At 43.7% G+C, this 20,813-nt stretch overlaps 2 protein-coding genes across 10 annotated transcripts in view; both read left to right on the top strand.

Moving 5' to 3' along the window:
* RBMX (RNA binding motif protein X-linked) overlaps positions 1 to 3,660 on the top strand; it is a 159,326-nt gene extending 155,666 nt beyond the window's left edge. For 2 of the 5 annotated variants that reach the window (XM_051792643.1, XM_051792642.1), the window contains exons 4-9: positions 302 to 473; positions 1,556 to 1,672; positions 2,006 to 2,141; positions 2,256 to 2,381; positions 2,458 to 2,561; positions 3,062 to 3,660. In XM_051792643.1, the coding sequence (XP_051648603.1) occupies positions 302 to 473; positions 1,556 to 1,672; positions 2,006 to 2,141; positions 2,256 to 2,381; positions 2,458 to 2,561; positions 3,062 to 3,369 (963 nt within the window). In that variant the 3' untranslated portion in view covers positions 3,370 to 3,660. The remainder of the gene's footprint in view (positions 1 to 301; positions 474 to 1,555; positions 1,673 to 2,005; positions 2,142 to 2,255; positions 2,382 to 2,457; positions 2,562 to 3,061) is intronic. The other 3 variants (XM_051792664.1, XM_051792658.1, XM_051792652.1) reach the window with 3 other exon arrangements.
* A 5,793-nt stretch (positions 3,661 to 9,453) lies between these two features.
* ARHGEF6 (Rac/Cdc42 guanine nucleotide exchange factor 6) overlaps positions 9,454 to 20,813 on the top strand; it is a 40,815-nt gene continuing 29,455 nt past the window's right edge. The window contains exons 1-3 of one of the 5 annotated variants that reach the window (XM_051792582.1): positions 9,454 to 9,914; positions 10,942 to 11,025; positions 19,047 to 19,131. In XM_051792582.1, the coding sequence (XP_051648542.1) occupies positions 9,750 to 9,914; positions 10,942 to 11,025; positions 19,047 to 19,131 (334 nt within the window). In that variant the 5' untranslated portion in view covers positions 9,454 to 9,749. Of the gene's footprint in view, positions 9,915 to 10,941; positions 11,026 to 15,930; positions 16,052 to 16,388; positions 17,473 to 17,552; positions 17,696 to 19,046; positions 19,132 to 20,813 lie in introns of those variants that run through there. The other 4 variants (XM_051792589.1, XM_051792598.1, XM_051792607.1 and 1 more) reach the window with 4 other exon arrangements.

The following is a 20,813-nucleotide window of genomic DNA, read 5'->3' as shown; positions in this document are numbered from 1 at the left end:
CATGTTTCGTTTACAGAATAAATGACGTGGGGCTGCCGTAATCATTGGACACTTGTGTTTTCACTGAAAGTCCTTTCTGATGCTGCTCTGTATTTTTTTTTCATCAATACAACAAGAATGAAGTACTGTAGAAATTGAAATTAGGCCCAACATGCTGCTGAGTACTAATACTGAAGACTGAAATCAGTTCTAGAGTTGCTCTAACTTATAAAATGGAAGCCCTATAATAGTGAAGCAAGAGGGGCTTGATTTAAGAAATACAAACATGACTGAGCAGTAAGTAAAGCAGCTTCTTCTTTAGTCATTAGATGGGAAAGCAATTAAAGTGGAACAAGCAACCAAGCCATCCTTTGAGAGTGGTGGTAGGCGTGGGCCGCCACCCCCTCCCCGAAGCAGAGGTCCTCCCAGGGGCCTTAGAGGCGGAAGAGGCGGAAGTGGCGCGAGAGGACCACCTTCAAGAGGGAGTCACTTGGGTATGTATTGACCTCTCTCATTATATACTTGGACAACATACAAGACAATCCCATTGGAAGATGACAATAATCCTACTGGAAAAAAAAAAAAGTCAAACAGCCAAATAGTGCACTCCTTGTTCTTTATTAAAATGATGAAATATGATTTCAGCAGTTTAGTAAAATTTTTGATTAGGCAAGTACACCTTAAGAAAAGGCTTTCAAATATGAAGATTCCTTTCTACAACTAACACTCCACTTGACTTTTGCCTATGAAAGAAAAACAAAACTCCTGCCTTGCACATGAGAAAGGAAGCTTTCTGGTATTCAAGTTGAAAAAGTGATTCTCTTCCACCAGGGAAAGGGAACTGTCTTTTGTTCTTACTAGCAAGAGGACTGAACTTAGAAAATTCTAGGGCTGATCATTCTAAATCATATTGGGAGTTAGGGCAGCTAAGCCTTGTTTGTTGTTACAAAATAGTGTGTTGAGTTGAAGCTTTCTGAAGTGGAACAATAGTACATTACTTGATACTGGATATTCCTTAAGATATAGCTATCGATTCAGACTTCAGTATCAAAACAAAGCTCTCTAAGAACAAGCAAGCAGCGCCTGAGGTATAACAGTAAAAACTGTAATGCAGAAAAAAACCCTGGAAATAGTGAAACTTCTCTCTTGCAGAGTCTGTGTAGTAGGTTCTACAGACTCGGTAGTGCCTCTGTTCCCTCTCTGTAGGCTCTTACCTAGTACATCTTCCCAGGTGACTCTTGTCTTCTGAGAACAGTAACTTGTTGAGTATTTAAGCTGTGACTGATTACAGATATCAACTGTCTTTTTTCCCCTTCTGTCACACCCTGTGACTTTTGGATAAGTTCTAAAAGACAATTTCTTGACAGGAGTTAGGCTGTGGAAAGCTTGACTCTCAATTCTGCCAGTAGCATTTAGTATGGGCTAGAAGACAAGGCTTTGAGAGATCTACTTTTAGCGGTTTACTGTTGGTCACATAGTGGTAATAATGGCACTTAGGTTACTGTAGTTCAGGCTTTAGGGTCATGCAGTTGAGTATCACAGAAATAATAAGTTGGTTCATGGCTTATTCCTCTAGGGTCTTCTCGAGGGCCACTTCCCATGAAGAGAGGTCCACCTCCACGAAGTGGAGGCCCTCCACCTAAAAGATCGGCACCTTCGGGACCAGTGCGTAGCAGCAGCATGGGAGGAAGAGGTAAGGACTTTGACTTAATTAGTTGCTTGGTCAGCTGTAGCACCAGTTTTCCTTCAGAAGCTGATGCAAATCATTGATTCTAACTTCAGCCTACAGTGGGATTGGTATATTTTTCTAATTTTTAGTTCATTTCATACCAATATAATTTTGTAGCTGTTGGGAACAACTTGGTGTGATTTGAGTATGCTCCTTTTAGTGCTGATTTTAAACTGTACAAGCAGAAATGTAAAGTGCTGTAATGTGGGCTACAGAGATACTTTTAAATTGCTCTAAACAATCTACTAATACTTGCCAAGAGTCTCTTGTCTGACTAAATGCTAATTAAGTTTAAAGATCTGGACTGCTTCTCTTCAGCTCCTGTGTCACGTGGAAGAGATGGTTATGGTGGTCCTCCACGCAGAGAACCAATGCCATCACGGAGAGATGTCTACATGTCTCCAAGAGATGATGGCTATAGCACTAAAGATGGGTAAATTCTTTTCCTATTTTTGGTGGGGTGGTTTTCTTTTATTCAGAGAAGAACGTTGATTCCTGATCTTTTGCAATGTGACATGGCTAATGTGTCAGTTCTTGTTCTTTGTAGTTATTCAAGCAGAGATTACCCCAGTTCTAGGGACACACGGGACTACGCGCCACCTCCACGAGACTATGCTTATCGTGACTATGGTCATTCCAGTTCACGTGATGAATACCCCTCCAGGGGATATAGGTACCTACTGTTGGATTTTTCTCCTTGTCACTTTATTCTTACTGTTTTGTTACTGATCTGTACTAAGTCTTAGTAGTCTTTCCTCCTATAGTGATCGTGATGGATACGGTGGTGGACGTGACAGAGACTACTCGGATCATCCAAGTGGAGGCTCCTACAGAGATTCATATGAGAGTTATGGTAAGAATCCATTTTGAGGATCATGTAATTGTACAGGTGTCATAAAATCTGATTTTTACTAGGTTGCTTGCTTTAGGGGGAAGTGGCACACTTTTTTTCCCCTACAGTGAAAGTGCAGTTGTTGGTTATCATTTGATCATCTTGTTAAATAAGCTATAAGCTAAAGAAGCAAAGTCTACAGTTCAGAATTACAACTGTCTCTGGAAAATATGGCTGAGTTTCTTCTCTAAAATAACAAGCTGTTCTGGAAATCCCAGTAAAGAGCCTGCCTGAATAAACAAACACCGTCTTCATTCCTTCAGAATCTTTAAATCCACTCACTGCCTGATATGCAGTCCCCACTTTAAGTACCATTAATGTGGCAGATTCTATTAAGAACATCTCAATACATACAAAAGAGTAGCAGTAAACATTTAAATACAGCAGTTCTGTAAATTCAGATTGAAATTGTTCTATATAACTCATGGTGTTGCCGTATTACCTGACCATTGACCCTGCAGGTAACTCACGTAGTGCTCCACCTGCACGAGGGCCCCCGCCATCATATGGTGGAAGCAGTCGGTATGATGATTACGGCAGCACACGAGATGGATATGGAAGCCGAGAAAGTTACTCAAGCAGCAGAAGTGATGTCTACTCAAGTGGCCGTGATCGTGTCGGAAGACAAGACAGGGGTCTCCCCCCCTCCATGGAAAGGGGCTACCCACCTCCTCGAGATTCTTACAGTAGTTCAAGCCGCGGAGCACCCAGAGGCGGTGGCCGTGGCGGAAGCAGATCCGATAGGGGTGGAGGCAGAAGCAGATACTAAAAACACTCTTAAACTTTTGGACCAAGACAGATTACTTCTCAAACGTGGAAGTTGTTCTATCTTTACTACCAGAGGACTACTAAAACGAAAAGTTGTTTTTAACCTTTTTTTATTGTTGCCTGTTAAGTTTTCCCCTCCATGACTTTATGCTTTTGTGAAGCAAAGTTCAAACAATGTTTAATTTCATTTCAAAATTGTTAACATTTCTTTCAGAAAGCAGATGTTAAATGTATAAACTTGAGCTGTGTACTAGTGTTGTAATTTTCAAAGTAAAGTTTCCCTGAAATGCCACACTTCCCATCTGATTTTCGTCATGAATGGAAAAAGCAGTTCTTAAGATCTTCCACACAACATCCAGCCATCTGACATGGAGATGGATTGTTCTACATATTCAGCATCTCATTCTGAAAGTATTGCTTGTGATTTGGAGGGTGGTGGGGATGATTCCACACAAAGCTCAGTTGTGCCTAGAATTTGAAGTCACAGTGTTCCCAGTACTAAATGCCTTCAGATCCTTGTGTAAAGGAAAAGAGGATTTCATTCAGTTAATCTGAAAAAGCAAGTGGATAATACTATTTTCTGCCTTCCTCCTGTTTCATAGGGAGTTTAAAAAGATCTCCCTTCCAAATAAGTCATGTACATGTAAGTCAGCTACAGACTACTGTTTAAAAAACAAACAAACCCCACAAACCATTGACCAATTCCATCAAAGAAGCTGCAAAACGATGCTTACTCATACTGTTTCAAATTTTTGCAACTCTGTAGTGTTTCACTTTTAAAGGAACATCTTTGATTCCAAAGGAGAAAATAAGATAAGCAAAGAAGTCTTTCTCTCCAACTTCTCAAAGGCTTATGGCTTCCTAAAAACAAGTGAATCTTTCAGCATTCCACAGCTGATTTAAAGCATCAAATGCCTGTGAAACAGCAAAGATGGTAAGCAAAGCAAACTAGTTTTTCAGTCTAAGTCAAAATTAAACCAATTTACCTTCCTCTAGTACAGTAAGACAAGCTGCATGTCATGGCAGTGGAAGTGCTGTCTAGATTTAAAAAAAAATGCTCCAGTGCGTTAGAAATTCTCCAAATTCAACATTTCTTCTTGGATAAAAGCATTTATGGCACCAATTTTGAAACTAAAGGTGTAATGCAGCTCACTGTAGAAAGAATATTGCCACGTAGGGTTGGGAGGGGGTATTTTGTGCCCAGTATGTTTCAGTGAAGATGCTTAAAGAGGCTGCATATACAGTATTCTAGCAAAATTAAAGCCTTGTGAAATCAGAAATTGGTTTAGATTGACAACCAGCTTGACTAGTGGGAGTTTGAATCAAGCCATTGCAAACTTGACATTTAGTTGGATGCCTGACTCTGTTTAGTTTGACACTGTGTGGCAGGGATACCCAGTACATGTGGCAGAACCTGTGGCAAGTTGTTATGGCTCTGGTAAAGCCATGAAGTTCAAAAGATGCTCTTGACTATAGTAAACATGAAGACCTCCAACTAAAAAAAAAAAACAAACCACCAAACCACAAACCCAAAACCTTTGTACTACTGTTTAGTCCTCAGTAAATTTTGTCATTCAACTTATGGATTTAACATGGCAGTGCACCACTGAAAAGGAGTGAGAATCCATAAGCCATGCAACTTATCTCTAAACCATCCCAGTCCATTCCAAGCCAGTGAACCTTCCACCACTTAAAGAAAGAAGTAGTAAAACTTGCAACAGACTAATCTGCAAACCCAAACTTTTGTCATCTTTTGAAATGGGGGGAAACATTATATGTTGACATGTACTGTAAAATGTATTTTTCTCAGTTTATTATATCTTCTCTTAGTTGCAGGGTGATAACTTCCAGAAGATACCACTGGAATAATGCTGGTTCATTTGTGATGATGGCAGAGATGAGTGGTGCCTGTGCCAGTGCATAAGGTAAATATTACAGCAGTGTAGTAGCTGGAAGAAAGATTGTGTTTGTAGGTTTGGATGGAACATCTTCATGTCTAATTAATATTTTTAACTTCTGTTTGAAGTTTACAGGGGGAGGTTTAAGTAGGCTTTATAAGCTGACCAGTCAGGAATGGCAGTGAGAGACTTCTCATCTGCAAAAAGGGGTCCCATTTAAGTGCAGCTGAGCAAAAACATTTACAAATGCACTTCAAATCATATGCAGAGAGTACTTAGTCTATGAATTTTTGCAAGAACAGACCATGAAAATATGAATTTTTAATAAGAGGTGTCAGTATAGATATTTAATCAGTCTGGTTAAATGTGCAGGGTGAGCAGTTATACTGAGTATAATTTTGGATCAGGAATTGATCTCTGCAGAGGTCTTTGGATTGTATTAGACTTCAGGCATCTCTGGAATGGTTTAAAACTGTAGGTGTGAGATGGCTGTTGATGTACTTTCATATTCTTGGGACAGATAGAATACAAACCAAATGAATTCATTGTGTATATAAAAATAATTTTAAAATGATTTAGCTTTTTTGTCTCCTGGCCTCTCAAGAGGAGACTAACTTGTGTTTCCTTTTTTCAGTTACGCTGACTAGAAGGTGGCAGTGCAGCAGTGGATATGCGTTGGAAAATGGAAGGATAACAAAACACAACTGCTACAGCCTGGATTTTGAGTGTGGTGTTGCCCACCATTGGTTCTAGAGGGTTGTGTTAGCATTCAGGAGTTGCCTTTGAAAGTAGCACTACTAATCTCTTGGATATACAGAAAAATTCTGGTGGAAGCCAACTGCTGTGTGCCATAGCTGACATCATCCCAGAGTCCAGAGGGAGCCCACGGGCTGGTCAGCGCACACACGGCAGTACGTTCTGCAGCAGAGACGTACTCGGGTTCCCTTCACACGTGTGCTTGCCATGTAATGCTGAAAAAAGAGCAAGCTGTACAGAAATTAGTCTTGGTCCTCTAAAACACAGAGGACTAAAGTGTTACAAGTGCTTCTTCACCAAGAAACCATTAGAAGTTCTATATTATTACATTAACAGTTCTGTCCAGGCCTTCTAGATGAGAGGAAGGAAGTGTTGATGTACTGAGGCAATGTTAGTGATAAATCCCCAGAATAATTAGTGTGGTGTATGTACTCCAGACAGCACTGCATCCCTTGCAAGTAGGTGCTTTCTTCAAAACTTTGCCTAGGTTTTGATGTGTTTTTATCTTGGATACATGTTGATGTGCCAGTGTATGTGAGAAGAATGCTCAGGCACTGGTGCTTCACGTAGAAAACTCTTAACTTCAGATCGACTGAAGTACTTAAAACAATCACTGATAATAAAGTTTATACTGACTTTCATGATAGACATGAAGTGATCTCATTTAAGAAATACTCAGTTCATAACGTGTAGCTAAAGAAGAAAAAGCATGCATATGTTGTCTACAGATCTAAGTCTTTGGGTTTTGGGATGAGGATATCACTTTATACTTCAGTTATGGGCTGCAGATTCTAGGAATAAGTCTGCAAGTACGTGGGAGATGGGTAGAATTGCAGTACTTGCCAGGGCTAATAAATTTACTGTTTAAAAAAAAACCCAGCATCAGTTTTGCTTTTTTTGCTAAAGTAAAAAAAAAATAAAATATGTATTGCTCAGAGACTTATGGTGGAAAAGATTCTGAGGGTTCCATCTTGGAGGATTATTGCTCTAAAGTGGTCTCTGTGTCTTTTCTGCAAGAAAGAATAACATGCTGTACTGTTAAGAGACTCTTATTTCAGCAGTAGCTTATAGTCTGGATGCTGTTGTTTATGCTGAGGTGGATCATCCTATGTAAAATGTAATGCCAACATGGCAGCTATCGTAAAAAAAATAATACCTGCTTCAAATGCTAAATAATGAGGATGTGCCCCTGATTTAAATTAGTGATGCATGTCAAACTTTATCACTGAAAGCCACGAGTTGAGATGTATCAGTAGATTGTGCTGCACACAGATAACTCCAGTGATGGTCTTTGTGCTGGGCGTTTTCTCTCTGTGCTGGGAAAAAAGGGGGAATTACATAAATGTGAGTGACTTTGAGGAGAACCCCTCAAAATGGGTTCTGAATGTGTGACTGTTGTTCTTAACTTGGTCCCGTTGCTGTGCTGTTCTGATGTGTGAACTGTCAGAGTTGCTTGGTAATTGGCTATAGGACACATGCCCCCTTTTATTTTTGCCTTATAAATAACTGTGCTGTTTAGTCATCACTGGTGTAAATCAGGCTGCAAATTACATAACTAAGTTGACTTTGCAAGAGATGATTGACAATTCACTGATTTGTCCCTGTCAGCAAATAACCAAAGTTGAAGCCTTCCCAAAGACCAGACCAGGCACTGTTCCTTCCCGAGTCGCTTTACCTTCATACTCTGGGTTTGCCACAATTAATTTCATTGTGGAAGTCAGTGAACAAGCTGCAATGTATTTAGATGAGTTCTTTATAGAAGATGGAAGGTTGGTCTTCAGGTGGCTAATCACAAACCCCATAAATTTTGGGGCTGTCTGAATATGCCTATCTGCAGGTCTTTTAAGCAGTTGGTTAGTGTTCAAGGTGTGGGAAGTATTTTCATTTAATTGTGGTTGCAACCACTAACATCTGCGATAGCTGAATGTGAAACAGTCTTGAGACTAAACCTGCCCATCAACACAAAAGGTTTGCTTTAGAGGAGGGGTGGGTGAGGTACTTGGGTGTTCAGGTATGAACCCGGTGTGCAGTTTTCTGAGTGTTGGAAGTATCTCTCTTGCTCTTTACATAAGAAGCTGCTGTGTTCTGATGAGGTGATTGAAGTGTCTTCCATATCAAAATGCTTGTCCCCAGCTGCTCAGTGAGCGTTAGCAGTTACCTTGTCTACTACGGATTTGGAAAAAGAAACTATGAAAACTGAAACTGTATGTCTCCATTTTGCAAAACACTAAAACATTGAAAACAGTAGTGCTCATCAGAACTGGAAAAAGAAAAAACAACTAAAGTTGCAATTAGTCATAATTTTGAAATGTTTTGCACACACTGATAGTTGTAGATGTGCCTCAGGAGAGAGCAGTGAGTTGTGATGAGCCACATCCAGTGTTACTGTTCATGCTGTGCTGGCTGCAGCCTTGTGCTAACGAGTATTTCCACACAATGGAGAACTGGAATTCATCCCCAAGTCCTAGAAAAGGTCAGAAGTGTGTCTAACTCTGAAAGGGCAGTTCTGATTTACTGGTGGCTGTTAAAAATGGCCCTTAGGTAGGTCCCAGTACCAATCATAACACCTGGAAAGCAGAGACAAATCCATGCACATTCATGGTGTACAGTTTATCCTTTTGCTCTTCTGTTTCTCCCTACCCTTTAAATCACAGGCCTAAACAATTTGGGAACGCTGATGCCTTGAAGACAGTTTGTTCAAGTAACAGGGTGAGGAATTGGCTCAGAACATTGTCACCAAGAAATTCTGGTCTCCAGGATAATTTGTTCCTGTTGGATTGCTTCAATCCATGATGTTCCAACTTCTTTGGCATCGTCAGCAGAATTGCTTCATTTTCCATCTGTTGTGGTGAAAGGACAGTTGAGATGACTGGACTGTTCTGAATTGCTGTGATAAGTAGTGATGGTTAGTACTGCCCCGAGCAGGGTGGAAAACTGATGGTACTGCCTACAATGGATCCTGAAGAGCTGGTGGAAAGGGACATCCTAATAGGACAAGTGAAATAGTTGGGAAGTTTCATTCTCAGCTTTGGATCACTTAAATTTCTGATCTTTTTGAAGTTGTCCAGATGTTATGAGAGATTAAAATCTTCCAAGAAAACCATTTTGTATTATCTGTGCACTTGTACACCATAGTTGAAAAAAACATTATTTGTGTATAAAGTGCATTATCAGAATTTAAAAACCAGATAATCAAAAATTATTGTAAAAGGCAATTTTAATAACTAGGGCTGCCACATAAAATTGAAAATGTTTATTTAAGGTTAGTGTGACATTCCTTCAAATCATCATTACTGTGAATTCAGGTTTAACAATGAATACCTCATTATTTACAGTATTGACAAAACTGCTTTGGGTAATAACCCCAAGTTCAGACCAAGTTTACCAGGTGATAGGTGCCAGCTGCCACATCACTAGATGAGATATTTTTGGTGCAATAAGTATTTCACATGAAATACTTCTCAATAATGTTGAAAATGTAGTTAAAAATCTACTTGCTCTGTCTCTTAACAGAGTGCAGAGAACTATTTTATTTTTAAAAGAGTTTCTTACCTTAGAGGAACCACTGGTTCCTAAGATTTGGTGAGTTTCTGTGCTGAGCCAAAAAAAAAAAAATAGTTTCACACTTGAGCAGTGCAAGCAGCAGCAGAGGCAGGAAGATGCAATCACGGATGTGGGTTCCAGCGCGCTGCTGCACAGGACGGTGCCAGCGGCACAACTCTCCACCATGAACCCAGAAGAACAAACTGTAACGTGGCTTATTTCATTGGGAGTCTTAAATTCCCCCAAGAAAATAGTAGATGATCCAGAGGAGTTCCTGAAAACTTCTCTGAAAGATGGAACGGTGCTTTGTAAACTCATTAACCGACTTCTTCCGGGATCTGCAGAAAAGGTAATGCTTTCCAATGCATTTCACTGCCCTGAGACAGAGCCCTGCTCAGAGAAACACTGCCCTGGGCATTTCGGGTCTGGTTTCCTTTGGTGAGAGGAGCTTCATGGGGGATAAATGTTTTACATTTAAGTTTCTAACACAGTAAAGTGTGATTGTAGATTTAGTTCTTTGATTTTGTCTCTACGTCCAGAAAAAAAACCCCATGAGGTTGCACTTGGCCAGGTTACACGTGTTCGTTCAGTGGCAGGAAATACTGGACCTACCAGAGATCAGAATATCTTGGCTTTGAATAGAAGGATATGCAGTTTGTCTGTATTTACGTAAATATCGTTAATTTTGACTGTAAATATATTCACTCTTTCAGAAGTCTTACTGCAAAATGCTTTGTTAGTCAGGAAATACACTGGAGAAGCAGATTAGGGCAGGAATAAACAATAACCCTTGCATCCGGGCTGTTTGATCTGTCCCAAAGCCAGCAAATCCATTGGTACTGAAGCCATGTGAGTGCCTCCTGTTACAGTTTCATGAGGTGTGTATTTGCAGTCCAAAAGCATGATAAGAAACTGCAGGAGAAAAAAAGGAAAGGAGTCCAATGACAGGTAGGAACTGGCAACACAAAAGAGAAGCTGTTTCATTTAAAAAAACACCACCACAACAGGTTATCCACCCTATAAAACAGGAGCCTTTATTAAATTATGCAAAGATCAGTTTTGCCAGCCCCTTATCTTTTGTTTACACGTGATGGTTTGGGGCAGTGTGTTGTTAAAGGTCATCAATTTCCCACTGTCACTTCAGGGCACTGTCATATGTTGAGATTTAAAACAAGATGCCGACCATTTCGATGTATTCATCACTTCCTCCAGTGGCTTTCTTCCTGCTTCGACAGCTTGCCTGCCACCCCCTCCCGCCCCCTGAAGAAGCTTCCCTAATTCAGTATAAAACGCACATGTCAATATTCATGCAGGCCCTCTCCACACAGGCGACACGGGAGGTAATGCAATGAGCTCAGTGGGTTTTCTTTCTTTAGTATTGCCTGGAGCCTAAAAATGAAGCAGATTGCATCAGTAATATTCAAGAGTTCTTGAAAGGCTGCGCACTCCTGAAAGTGGAGGTAAGTCAGCTTGGGTCCTTTCTTCTGTTGTCTTAACCTGACTGTTTGATCAGCCTTGGGAAAGGGAGCCAGATATCAGAGGGACTAAGTCAGTATCCATTCCTCATCTTTTGTATTAATAATGTAAATCAAAGCATGGGTAGTTTAATATTCTGTTTGGAGAATTTGGAAACAGAGTTCATTGACTGTGAGCTTAACAGATTCCTTCTTGTCTTTTGAGACAAACCTAAATACTCAAGCAGACATACATGCAGCAATAACAGGAGGTCTGTCTAAACAGACTTAAACCTGGACCTGTTTATGTAGGGGTTTTTTCATTATTAGAGGGAAGGAATTGCAGATTTTAGCCTTGCTTTAATAGAAGGGTGAAATAATACTGCAGTATTTTTTCATCCCCTTGCAACTGTTGTGTGAGATTCTGCCAAACACATAATAAATTGTTCCTTACACGTAAAAACAATCCTAATGAAATGAAGACACCTTTTCAATGGCTATTCCTAATCCTGTCTATGCTGATTCTTATGCTTAAGCACAGCTCGTGTTTGCAAGATCAGTCTACATGAATCACTTCAGAGTTCAGCTAATTTTGCCATCAAATTTTTTACTGTTTGCCTATAGACTTGAAATTTAAAGACTTTTGTATCACACTTAAATTCCTGCAGTAAAAAAGAAACCTGTAACTAAGAATCATCTTGTTTGAAATATGCTCAAGGTTGTGGGAAAAACTATATTCTGAATACAAATTCTGCCAGAAGCAGGGACAGCATCCTTGGGCATTACACAGAATACTCATGCACCACTGTGAGAAAAGTCCATCCCACAGTAGCTCTGTTCCTGCATTTTTTCTTTGAAGGTCTAAAGCAAAGAGCCTTTCTTCTCTTCAGAGGTTTTTAGCTAACCAGCATGGGAATGTGCTCATTCCAGGAGTGTCTCCCTAGCCTGTTGTTTCCCAGTAATGCATTTCTCGAGCCTGCTGCAGCAGCCCAGTTTTAAGTGCAGATATATATAGAATCCCTGAAGGCCTATCACATCCAAAATCAGTTGTTGCCAGTCCTCTGGTATTGACCATGTGATTTCCTCCATTTTTCTGAGAGTTTATTTTTCTGTTTGCAAACTAATCATAAAATGGCTGTGGTGGAAAATATTTTTAAAAAAAGGAATTTTAAAGAGCTAAAACACAGGACAAGGGAACAGTCCTCAACTGCTGTGCTGTAACATCTCGTAGTTTTGAGAGTCCATTCTGCAATATTGCACTTACACTCCACAATTTTCAGATACACAGAACTAGCAGCATTATGTGTCCAGCTCTAGGTGTTGCTCTGATCCTCCACATGCATTTTCTTCCTTGGCTTTAATAAATTAAAGGTTTCTGACTTCTTTTTTTCTTCTGATTTATAACCTACTTCATCTTTGAAATATTCTGAGCCGTTAGTGAGTTTTTCCTTCACACTCATGTGGTTGCCCCTGTCTTGTTTGCTGTCAGAAAAGACCTCAAAAACTGAATAAAAGCTCAAATCTCTCGAGCTCAAGTTTAAATTTTGCAGTGAAATGAAAACAATTTCATCTTCCCCCCCCCAAAATACTGTCATATTAGAATGCCAAGTGAAGACAGGAATTTTGCTTTTTCCTGGCTCCTCTCTGTAGCCTCAGGCAGAGGAAGGCTTGAGGTAGGACAGCTGAGATGGTGGGCAAGACATGGCACAGGCAGAGTGCTTATGCTTCCTTCTGACTCTTCTCCTGTATTGCCAGGTTTTCTGAGTCCTCTGCAGGCAAAGCAGGAGGAGACAGGAAAACCCTCTGCCATCTGTTCCTTCTAAAAGCTGCCCTGTTTGGACCCCCTTGGCAAGGGGCCTCTAAGCAGCATACCTGCAGATGTTCCTCCCTCATGCCTGATCCCTAGTTTGCCTTGGGAAGGGCCACTGCCCTTCAGAGGGGGGTTCTCTGCAGCACATTTACTCTGGAAGCAAGTCTGGAGTATCAGAACAGGCAGGGAACCTTCTGCTTCCAATATCTATCAGCACTGAAGTTGCAGAGATTGGGTATTACATCTAAGGATGATGAGCATAAGATAGGGAATCTTTTCTGCTCCAGCAACCTAGCCTGAGAAAAGAGTAACATCAGGAAAGATCTTGGCTTAATACATTCGAATTCCCTGACAGCCATCCTGCTGCTTACCCAAACCTTCGATTTGACAATAAAACCCTGCTGATTCTCTCCAATTCTGCTCCTCTCCAAATACCATAGGAAACTCTCACTCCTCAGATATGAAGAAGTAGCCTGGGACTGGACCTGAGCCACTTCTCCTCTCTTGAGACTGACAAGTGCATGTTAAGGTCAAAGATTCTGTTCCTGTTGCAGATGTGAGCAAAAGAGGATGTTCTGAGGAAATTGAGAACTCACAACTTCTCCCCTGGATGCTGACTTATACAGAACAGCCTCATCCTGGGGAATCTCAAACATGATATTAGCATCCCATCCTACCATCCTGTGGCTTTATTGTACTTTGCCAGAGCAGTGGCTACCTTCATACTCTGCCTTCAACTTTTTTTTTTTGTTGTTTGGAACTGAATACACACCACTTCACTGGGCATTGCTGGCATGCAAGGAAGGTGGTCAGTGTGGAAAGTAAGGTTTTCAGCAGTTTTTAGTTGAAACCCAAGTCTCACCTTCCACTGAACAGATACTGCTTGCCAGTCTCTTCCAGTAGGAGGGAATGCAAAGAGGTACACATATGCACTTCCCTCCCACCCTTCTTTGTTGTCCTGGTAACTCAATCTTAGGAAGTGGAAGAAAGACACAGAGAGGCAAACAGCAACTTCGCCCGTTTTACAGGAGCAGTGAAACATTTGGACATAGTGGACACTTGGACATAGGGGAAGAAGGACACTGTGTGACCTTCCTGTTTTGAGTTGGCTCCATTAAGTTGAAGGAGTTCTACAGGCTGGTGGTGTGAGCTGGAAGAATCCAACTCGTGGCAGGGTGTAAATAACCAAACTCTCCTTAGCTTCACTCCAGCCCAAGCCTCCAAACATTTGCTGTTTCACTTGTGTTAGTCCTAAAAGAGAAGGCAAGCAGGGGAATCACCACCTTCTTCTAACCAGGCAAGTGCTGTAATGAGATGACACAATGAAATCGTGTCCAAAATTTTTCAACTGCTTTTCAGTGCTAGAATTTAATCTAAATTATGAGAATGTCTGTTAATCCAGCTCTGCTGAGCCAGAAGACTAGGCAAAGCACATGGGCACCTCTCTGGAGTTTAAATGTCCTTAAAGGATTCTTCCATGGTTTGGACTGAGGAACAGTGCAGATAATCTGTGTTTAATTTACACTTTGGCTTCAACCTCTGAGCTGTGTATCTGACTCAAGAGCTAGTCCAGTGAGTACTGCTCAGGCAGTGCCAACTGGATGCAAGTGGGCTGAGGTGAAAAGCGGAAGGCAAAAGATTCTGTCCTGATGACCACGTGGAGTCTAGTGTAGAAGACAGGGAAAAGATCACGAGGAAAGAGAAAAATCATAGAAAGCTCCTGGCCTAGCTTTTTCTTGAGGACACAAATGAGAACTGTTTGCTTTTGCTCTTGACATCAGCGTGCATGTAACAGCAGCTCAGTAGCTAAGCATCATTTGCTGCTGAAGAAGCACAAGATCTTCATTCAGCAGCAGAATTTTATTGCTAACACCACAAAACTTCTGGCAAGGTGCTGAATTTTGTGAGCTAAGAATGGTATCTGCCTGATAAATCAATAGCTGGATTAAACCTGGCCCAAACAATCATAGAGCCTGCAGTGGGTTGTTGCCTTCGTGGGCAGCACAGAGGCTATTTCTGCTCTTGGAGGTATTGCAACCTTCACCAAACTGTTCGTACCTGGACTGAGGGTGTGGGAGAGCAGATAAAAAGTCATCACCCTCTTGGCTCCCCATCCATCCATGCTCTCCCAAAAACCTGCTGTCCTTTGGCTTCACTCCAAAGCAGCATTACCTTTCCCAGGTGGATAACATCAGAAGTGAGAGCTCCTGGCCAGCAGCGACCAGCACAAGCACTGGGAAATGGGTCTGTCTGAACTCTCAGAGTGACCCAATGTCCCAGAGACCCCCAGGTCCAGGTGTGGGGTGTGTCCCTGACCCCCGTGTCCCTGCATGGAGTTGGGATCTATGGCCAGGCTTCACCAGGGATGTCAGTGCAGTGCTCCATTCCCTGTTCATGCTGCAGCCCGCTGGTGTGCTGAGGCGTCTGGGGATTTTCATGTTCCCTGCAGGAGAATGTTCCCCAAACAGATGGGCACAGGCAGCAGAGGCGCCGTGGCGAGGACATGCCATCTCGTTTTAGCATTCGCTGCCTCAAACTGAACTGTGCCTCATCCATGGGCCCTTCTGCAGCTTTTCTTTTCCCAGTGCTGCAAACCTGCTGCAATTACTGTTTCAATAGCCTGGATATTCTTTCCTTGTCCCATCCTTTCCCCCTCATTTTCCCTGTCCTTTTTAATTTTCCTTTTCCTTTCCTTTTTTCCCTGTTTTCCCTTTCTTCCCCCCTTTCTGCTTTTCCCTTTCTTTTTTCCTTTCCTCCTTACGTTTTCTCCTCTCTCCTCTCTCCTCTCCTTTTTCGTCTCCTTTTTATCACTTCCTTTTCTTTCTTTTATCTTACTCCTCTTTCCTAATCCACTCTTCTCCTATCCCTCCCCCTTTCCCCCTCTCTTCTCTTCCCTGATTTACTTTTACCCTTTTCCCTTTCCCCGGCCTTTCCCTTCTTCCCTTCCCCACCTCCCTTTCCCCTTTGCCTGCCGCTTTCCCCCTCTCCCGCCCGCGGCCGGCGGAGGGAGCTGCGGCCGCACGGCCCGCCCGGGTCCCGCATCGCCCGGCGGAGCGGGGCGGAGCGGGGCGGCGGCACCGCCTGTCACTTCCCCTTCCCTTCTCTTCCCTTCCCTTCCCCGCGCCGCGATCCGGCTCCGGGTCAGAGCCGCAGCGGCCGCCCCGCAGCAGCGCCCTCCGCCGCCGCCATGCCCCGGGGCTGCGCGCCCGCCCGCCCGCCGCCGTGAGTACCGAGCGCGTCCCGTCCCGGGCGGGGGTGCCCAGCCGGGGTGTCCCCGGGCAGCTCCCACGGGGTGTTATCCCCGCGGGTGTCCGCGCTGGAGGGGGTGAAGGCAGCGCGGTGCCGGCGCGGGGGCTCCGCTCCGGGCGCTCGGCGGGGACAGCGGCGTTCCCGTGGCCGTGCCCGTTCCCGTGGCCGTGCCCGTGCCCGTTCCCGTGCCCGTGGCCGTGCCCGGCTCCGCGGGGCCGGTGCCGGCGGAGCTCCGGCCGCGGAACGCAGGGGCAGGTCCGGCGGGAGCAGCCGCGGGCAGCGGGCACCCCGAGCGCCGCATCGCCGGCGGCCGGAGCGGGCGGGGGACGAGCGGCTCCGGCTCCGGCTCCGGCTCCTTCCTCGGGTCCGGGGCAGTCGCGCCGGGCTCCGGGCTTGGCACCAGCTGCGGCTTTGCCAGGGTTTTTGTCTGACTGTGGACGGCTCGGGCTCGAAACACAGCCCGGCTTCCCCGAACTTTTATGCACCTCCCATGCCGAGACCGGGATTTTGGGTGCTGGTAACTTGCTGGCTGCTCGCGGGTTTGGTTTTCCGCCCTTCTCGAATAGCCGGGTGCTCTTCTGGTCGCGGAGCACCGGCCCCTGCTCGCCCCGGCGCTGCCTTCGGCGGAGCGCTGGCGGTGCGGCAGTGCAGGGCTTCCCTCTCCCGGTGCGATTCCCGACGGAGCAGCCGGAGCGTTTCACCGAGGGGAGCTGCGGTCTGGGATTCTGAAAGTCGGGAACGCATTTTAATGGAGATCTTCAGATGACAGACGTAGATTTAAACGCGGTTTTACTTACATCCACCAGATCTTCCATGAGTTAAAAGCAAAAAAAGGCTTTTCTCCCTTTATTTCTCTTCTAGGTGCAGCTTGTCTTTTAGTTAGGAATGGAATTATGGATGGATTTTGCTGGAAAAAGTAATTTTTAGCTCGTAAATGAGGACCTTTCTGTACACTGAATTTATTTGTGAACAAGCTGTAGAATATATTTACATTACAGTAGCTGATCCAGAAGAGTTTTCCACATTGTCTTTGTTACACAGTAGCTGTTCCAGACAGTTTCTCCATGTTATTGCTTGCTTTTGTGCTCGAATTTTTTGCATATCCTTCTCCCCACCGTTTCTCTGTGGACTCTGTCAGCCTGATGACTCTGAACTTACAGCATTATTCTGTGCAGTGAAGGATTCAGGATGTATTGTACTACTTTGGTCCTTAGAAAAAAAAAAAGCCCTTCATTCAAGGCAGGACTTGTTTTTCTGGAATTACCGAAGTGGAAGAAAAAGGGTATGACTGAGAAAATGACACACCAGAGAGATGCACGCAAACATCCCACCCCGGCTGTTTACTTTCCTCCTGTGCAACTGTAACATCGCATCCTCCTGCAGCTGCCAGCCGGGTCAGTGCACGCCGGGGCTCTCCATTACCGTCTCCCTTTCCGTGGCGACACAAACATTTGTTGCTGCTCGGGGCTGGAGGCGATGCTCAGATAGCACTGCCTGCAATTGCAGGGCAGCAAAACTAGTTCACGCACCAGCTGGCAGAGGGGATGGGGTCTGCGTGGTCCAAAGGAGCAAACCCAAGCAAGTGCAGGTGACAGATCAGCTTAAAAACAGCCTAAGGTAGGTGGGGATGTCCCCAAAGTGTGCAGAGCAGTGGACATGATCGAAGCTGCGGAGCTACTGGTATTAATGTTTGTGGTGACACAAGGTTGTTCCCCCTCTGAGCGTGGATTAAATTTCTTCTGGGTAAAGGATTCTTCCTGGTGTTGAGTGGCTGACTCAATTTTAGAATATATTCTCAACAAAGAGCAGTGTTTGTGCTGCCTGTGTTGGACTTTGGTGCTACACTGGTGTGTCTGTCGAGAGGAGGAGATGCCGTGAGCATCCAGGGCTGTGGAAGAGGCCAGTCCCTTTCCTGTTTGAAATATGACAAGTGTACTCAAGAAGCTATATGTGGAAAGCAAGAAAGGGCCATTTTAAAGGGCAGTTTGAATTACCCTAAAGGTAATTAAGACTTGTGTCCTTATTTAGCAGGATACACTCTTTAGTGCATTGGAAATGTTTCTAATTAGATGGTGTCTGCCAGGACAGCTTTAAAATCATCTTCCGTGTTCATTGGATTTGTGTATCTGTGGTCTCCATCTGCAAGACAACATGTATTTGGGGATTAGCAGATGGTGCTATGGTGGTACCATTAACAGGGACTTTTTGTATCTCTTATATTTGCTTCCTTAATGGTAGGATTTGTACAGACTGCGTGAAGTTGAGGGCATTTCTCAGGTGTTAGAGGGGATTGCAGTGTTTTGGAAACTCAGGATGCCCCTCACTGTGCTGGTGGTGATTTCTGAAGGGCTCAGTGTACTAGGTCCAGGCTATCAGTCATGGAAAATAAGCCCTTGATAACTCTGTATTTCTGTTTTGCTTTGAAGCTTAGCAACACCAAATTATTTAGGGTGGAATTTTTGTATATAAAATAGCTGGTTTTGGCTTCCTGTAGAAATGTGTAAATGTTCTATATATGCCATATTGCAGTAGCAGAAAATTGTGTGTTAATCCTACTGTGGAAAATATGTGTGTGTTTATACATAGATCTGTATGTACAGCCTCAATCTCTTCAGCTTTCGATAACAAAAATAGCAACAAAATCTTTCCTTCCCCCAAGGCCAGCAATAACCTTCTCGGTGATTGTCAGAGGAGTCCCTGCTCTGCAGACAGCACCAGTTCCTTCCTTCCCTGTCCCTGGCATTATACTCCGAATGCTGCCGGGTCCCCCTGCCCTTCCCACGCAGCGATGCCCCAGGAATTCTCTGGCTGTAAAGGAAATGGGACTTGTCAGCCCTGAATAATCACCCTTTCCCTGCAGAGACACACGGGCTGCCTAATCTTCACTGTCATCCTCCAGCAGCGTGGGTGGCTCAGGCAGCCAGAGTGAGATGTTTTGGGCTCAACTGACCAAGTTCCTCTTTCACAGGTGTTTGATCCACATGACTTGTACACCGGAGACCAGTTCTCCAAGGTCCTGAGCACATTAACAGCTATAAATAAAGCTACTGAAGGTAAGAGAAAAGGGTTTTTTTTCTGTCATCCTTTCAAATTCTTTCTCGTGTGTGTGCAGGGCTGGTTTTTATTTTTTTGCTAATTCCTAGTTTATGATGATTTCTTGGCAAATTGTTCTGCCAGCACTGATGCCTGATGGTGGATGGTGGGATTGGCATTTCATGCTTCTACCAACTCTGTGTTTAAATGTGGTGTTTCACAGGTGCTGCGTGCACTCTGCAGAGCTCGATTATCACTTTGCACCGCGGGACCTCTGCTCAGTTTTGACAGTATTAAGGGACTTCAAAGTAGGTCATTGTAAGGGAGCCTCAATGTAAATGAGCATGCACCTCCCAAAATGCAAATATCAGATTTTAAATAGTGTGTTTTAAAGCCGAAGAGAAAAACAGCTCCATCTGCATAATATCTTTACTGAATGTCAAAACAAACGTTGTTGCCAGTTGCTCAGTCAATTGTATTGATGTTTTTCTCTCTCTCCTCTCCCGGGTTCCATAGAGTAGGCTCCTGGATCTGGAAATCAAGCTGATAGCTTGTCCTGCATCCCTGGGAGCAGGAGTAGGCTGCTGAAGCAAAACAAATCAGCTGATCTTGTTTCCATCCCAGATGTGTAGCTGTTCCCTGCAGGCTGCTTTAAACTGATACTCAGTCACACAGGCTGTGAAAGGAGAAGTTCAGTGGGGGGGACAATGGCAGTGTGCTGCTCTGGGGAAGAGGTGAAAATACCTTCATTCTGAGGGGATGAGGAACAGATCTGCATGAAGGTGGAAAGCATTTATAGCCCCCTGTCATACAGGTGGACTGGGACAGAGTCCTGCACACCCACTGAAGTCCAGCCCTAGGAGAAGAGTTCAGTTTCCCTGTTGCATGTCCCATTTTAGGTGATTTAAGAGAGGAGAATTCAAAATCATTATTTTCCTCTCATGGGAAGGTTTTCCTCTTTGCTTACTGCATTTTGACTACTTTTGGTTTGTTTTGCTCTCTTATTTTACTTCTCTTTCAAGTGAGTTTTTGCTTTTGGATTCTTTTTTGCTAGTACAGAAACTGCTCAGGTGTTCAGTGAAACAAACTCTTTGCTGGGAGTAGACCCTCTCCTGCTTTTTTCCTCTTTTCTGTTCTGATGCAAGGCTTTATAAAATCATATATATAAAAATACTATATTTATACATTATATAAACTATTGTATAAACTATCATGCATGTATTGTACATCAACATAGGTAATAATATGTGTATAGTAATAATATATAATGTATAATAATAGTAGTATTTATATGTACACACACACATATGACTTGTACACACAGATAAGTGTGTGTAATGCTGCTCTGAAGAAATTCAGGTTCTTAGGCTGCCATTCTGCAGCCAGCACTCGGCTCTGCCCACGGCTCATTCCCTAGAAGTCTGGGAATGGTAATCTGGCCTCAGCACATCATCTCCTCCCAGCCTCAGCATCTCTCACAGCCTCCCACCGCTCCATTTCCCACAGCACCCTGTGACCCTGTGTGGAAGCTCTTGCAGTTCAGTGTGATGGGGATATAAAATGTAGGTTACCTCGACCGGGAGCAACCTTTGCAAGTGCTGCTGTTGTGATCGACAGTTGCTTTATTATTCTGAAAGCAAAGAGAATGAGAAGCTTTCCTGCCTCTGTGCTTGCCTGTTGCTGGACCAGAGGGGTGTGATGG

This window comes from Manacus candei, unplaced genomic scaffold, assembly GCF_025592945.1.
Source record: "Manacus candei isolate 608988 ecotype Guabito, Panama unplaced genomic scaffold, ASM2559294v1 h1tg000003l, whole genome shotgun sequence".
Classification (NCBI taxonomy): domain Eukaryota; kingdom Metazoa; phylum Chordata; class Aves; order Passeriformes; family Pipridae; genus Manacus; species Manacus candei.
Note: the sequence above shows the minus strand (reverse complement) of the source record. Positions and strands in the feature narration are given on the sequence as shown.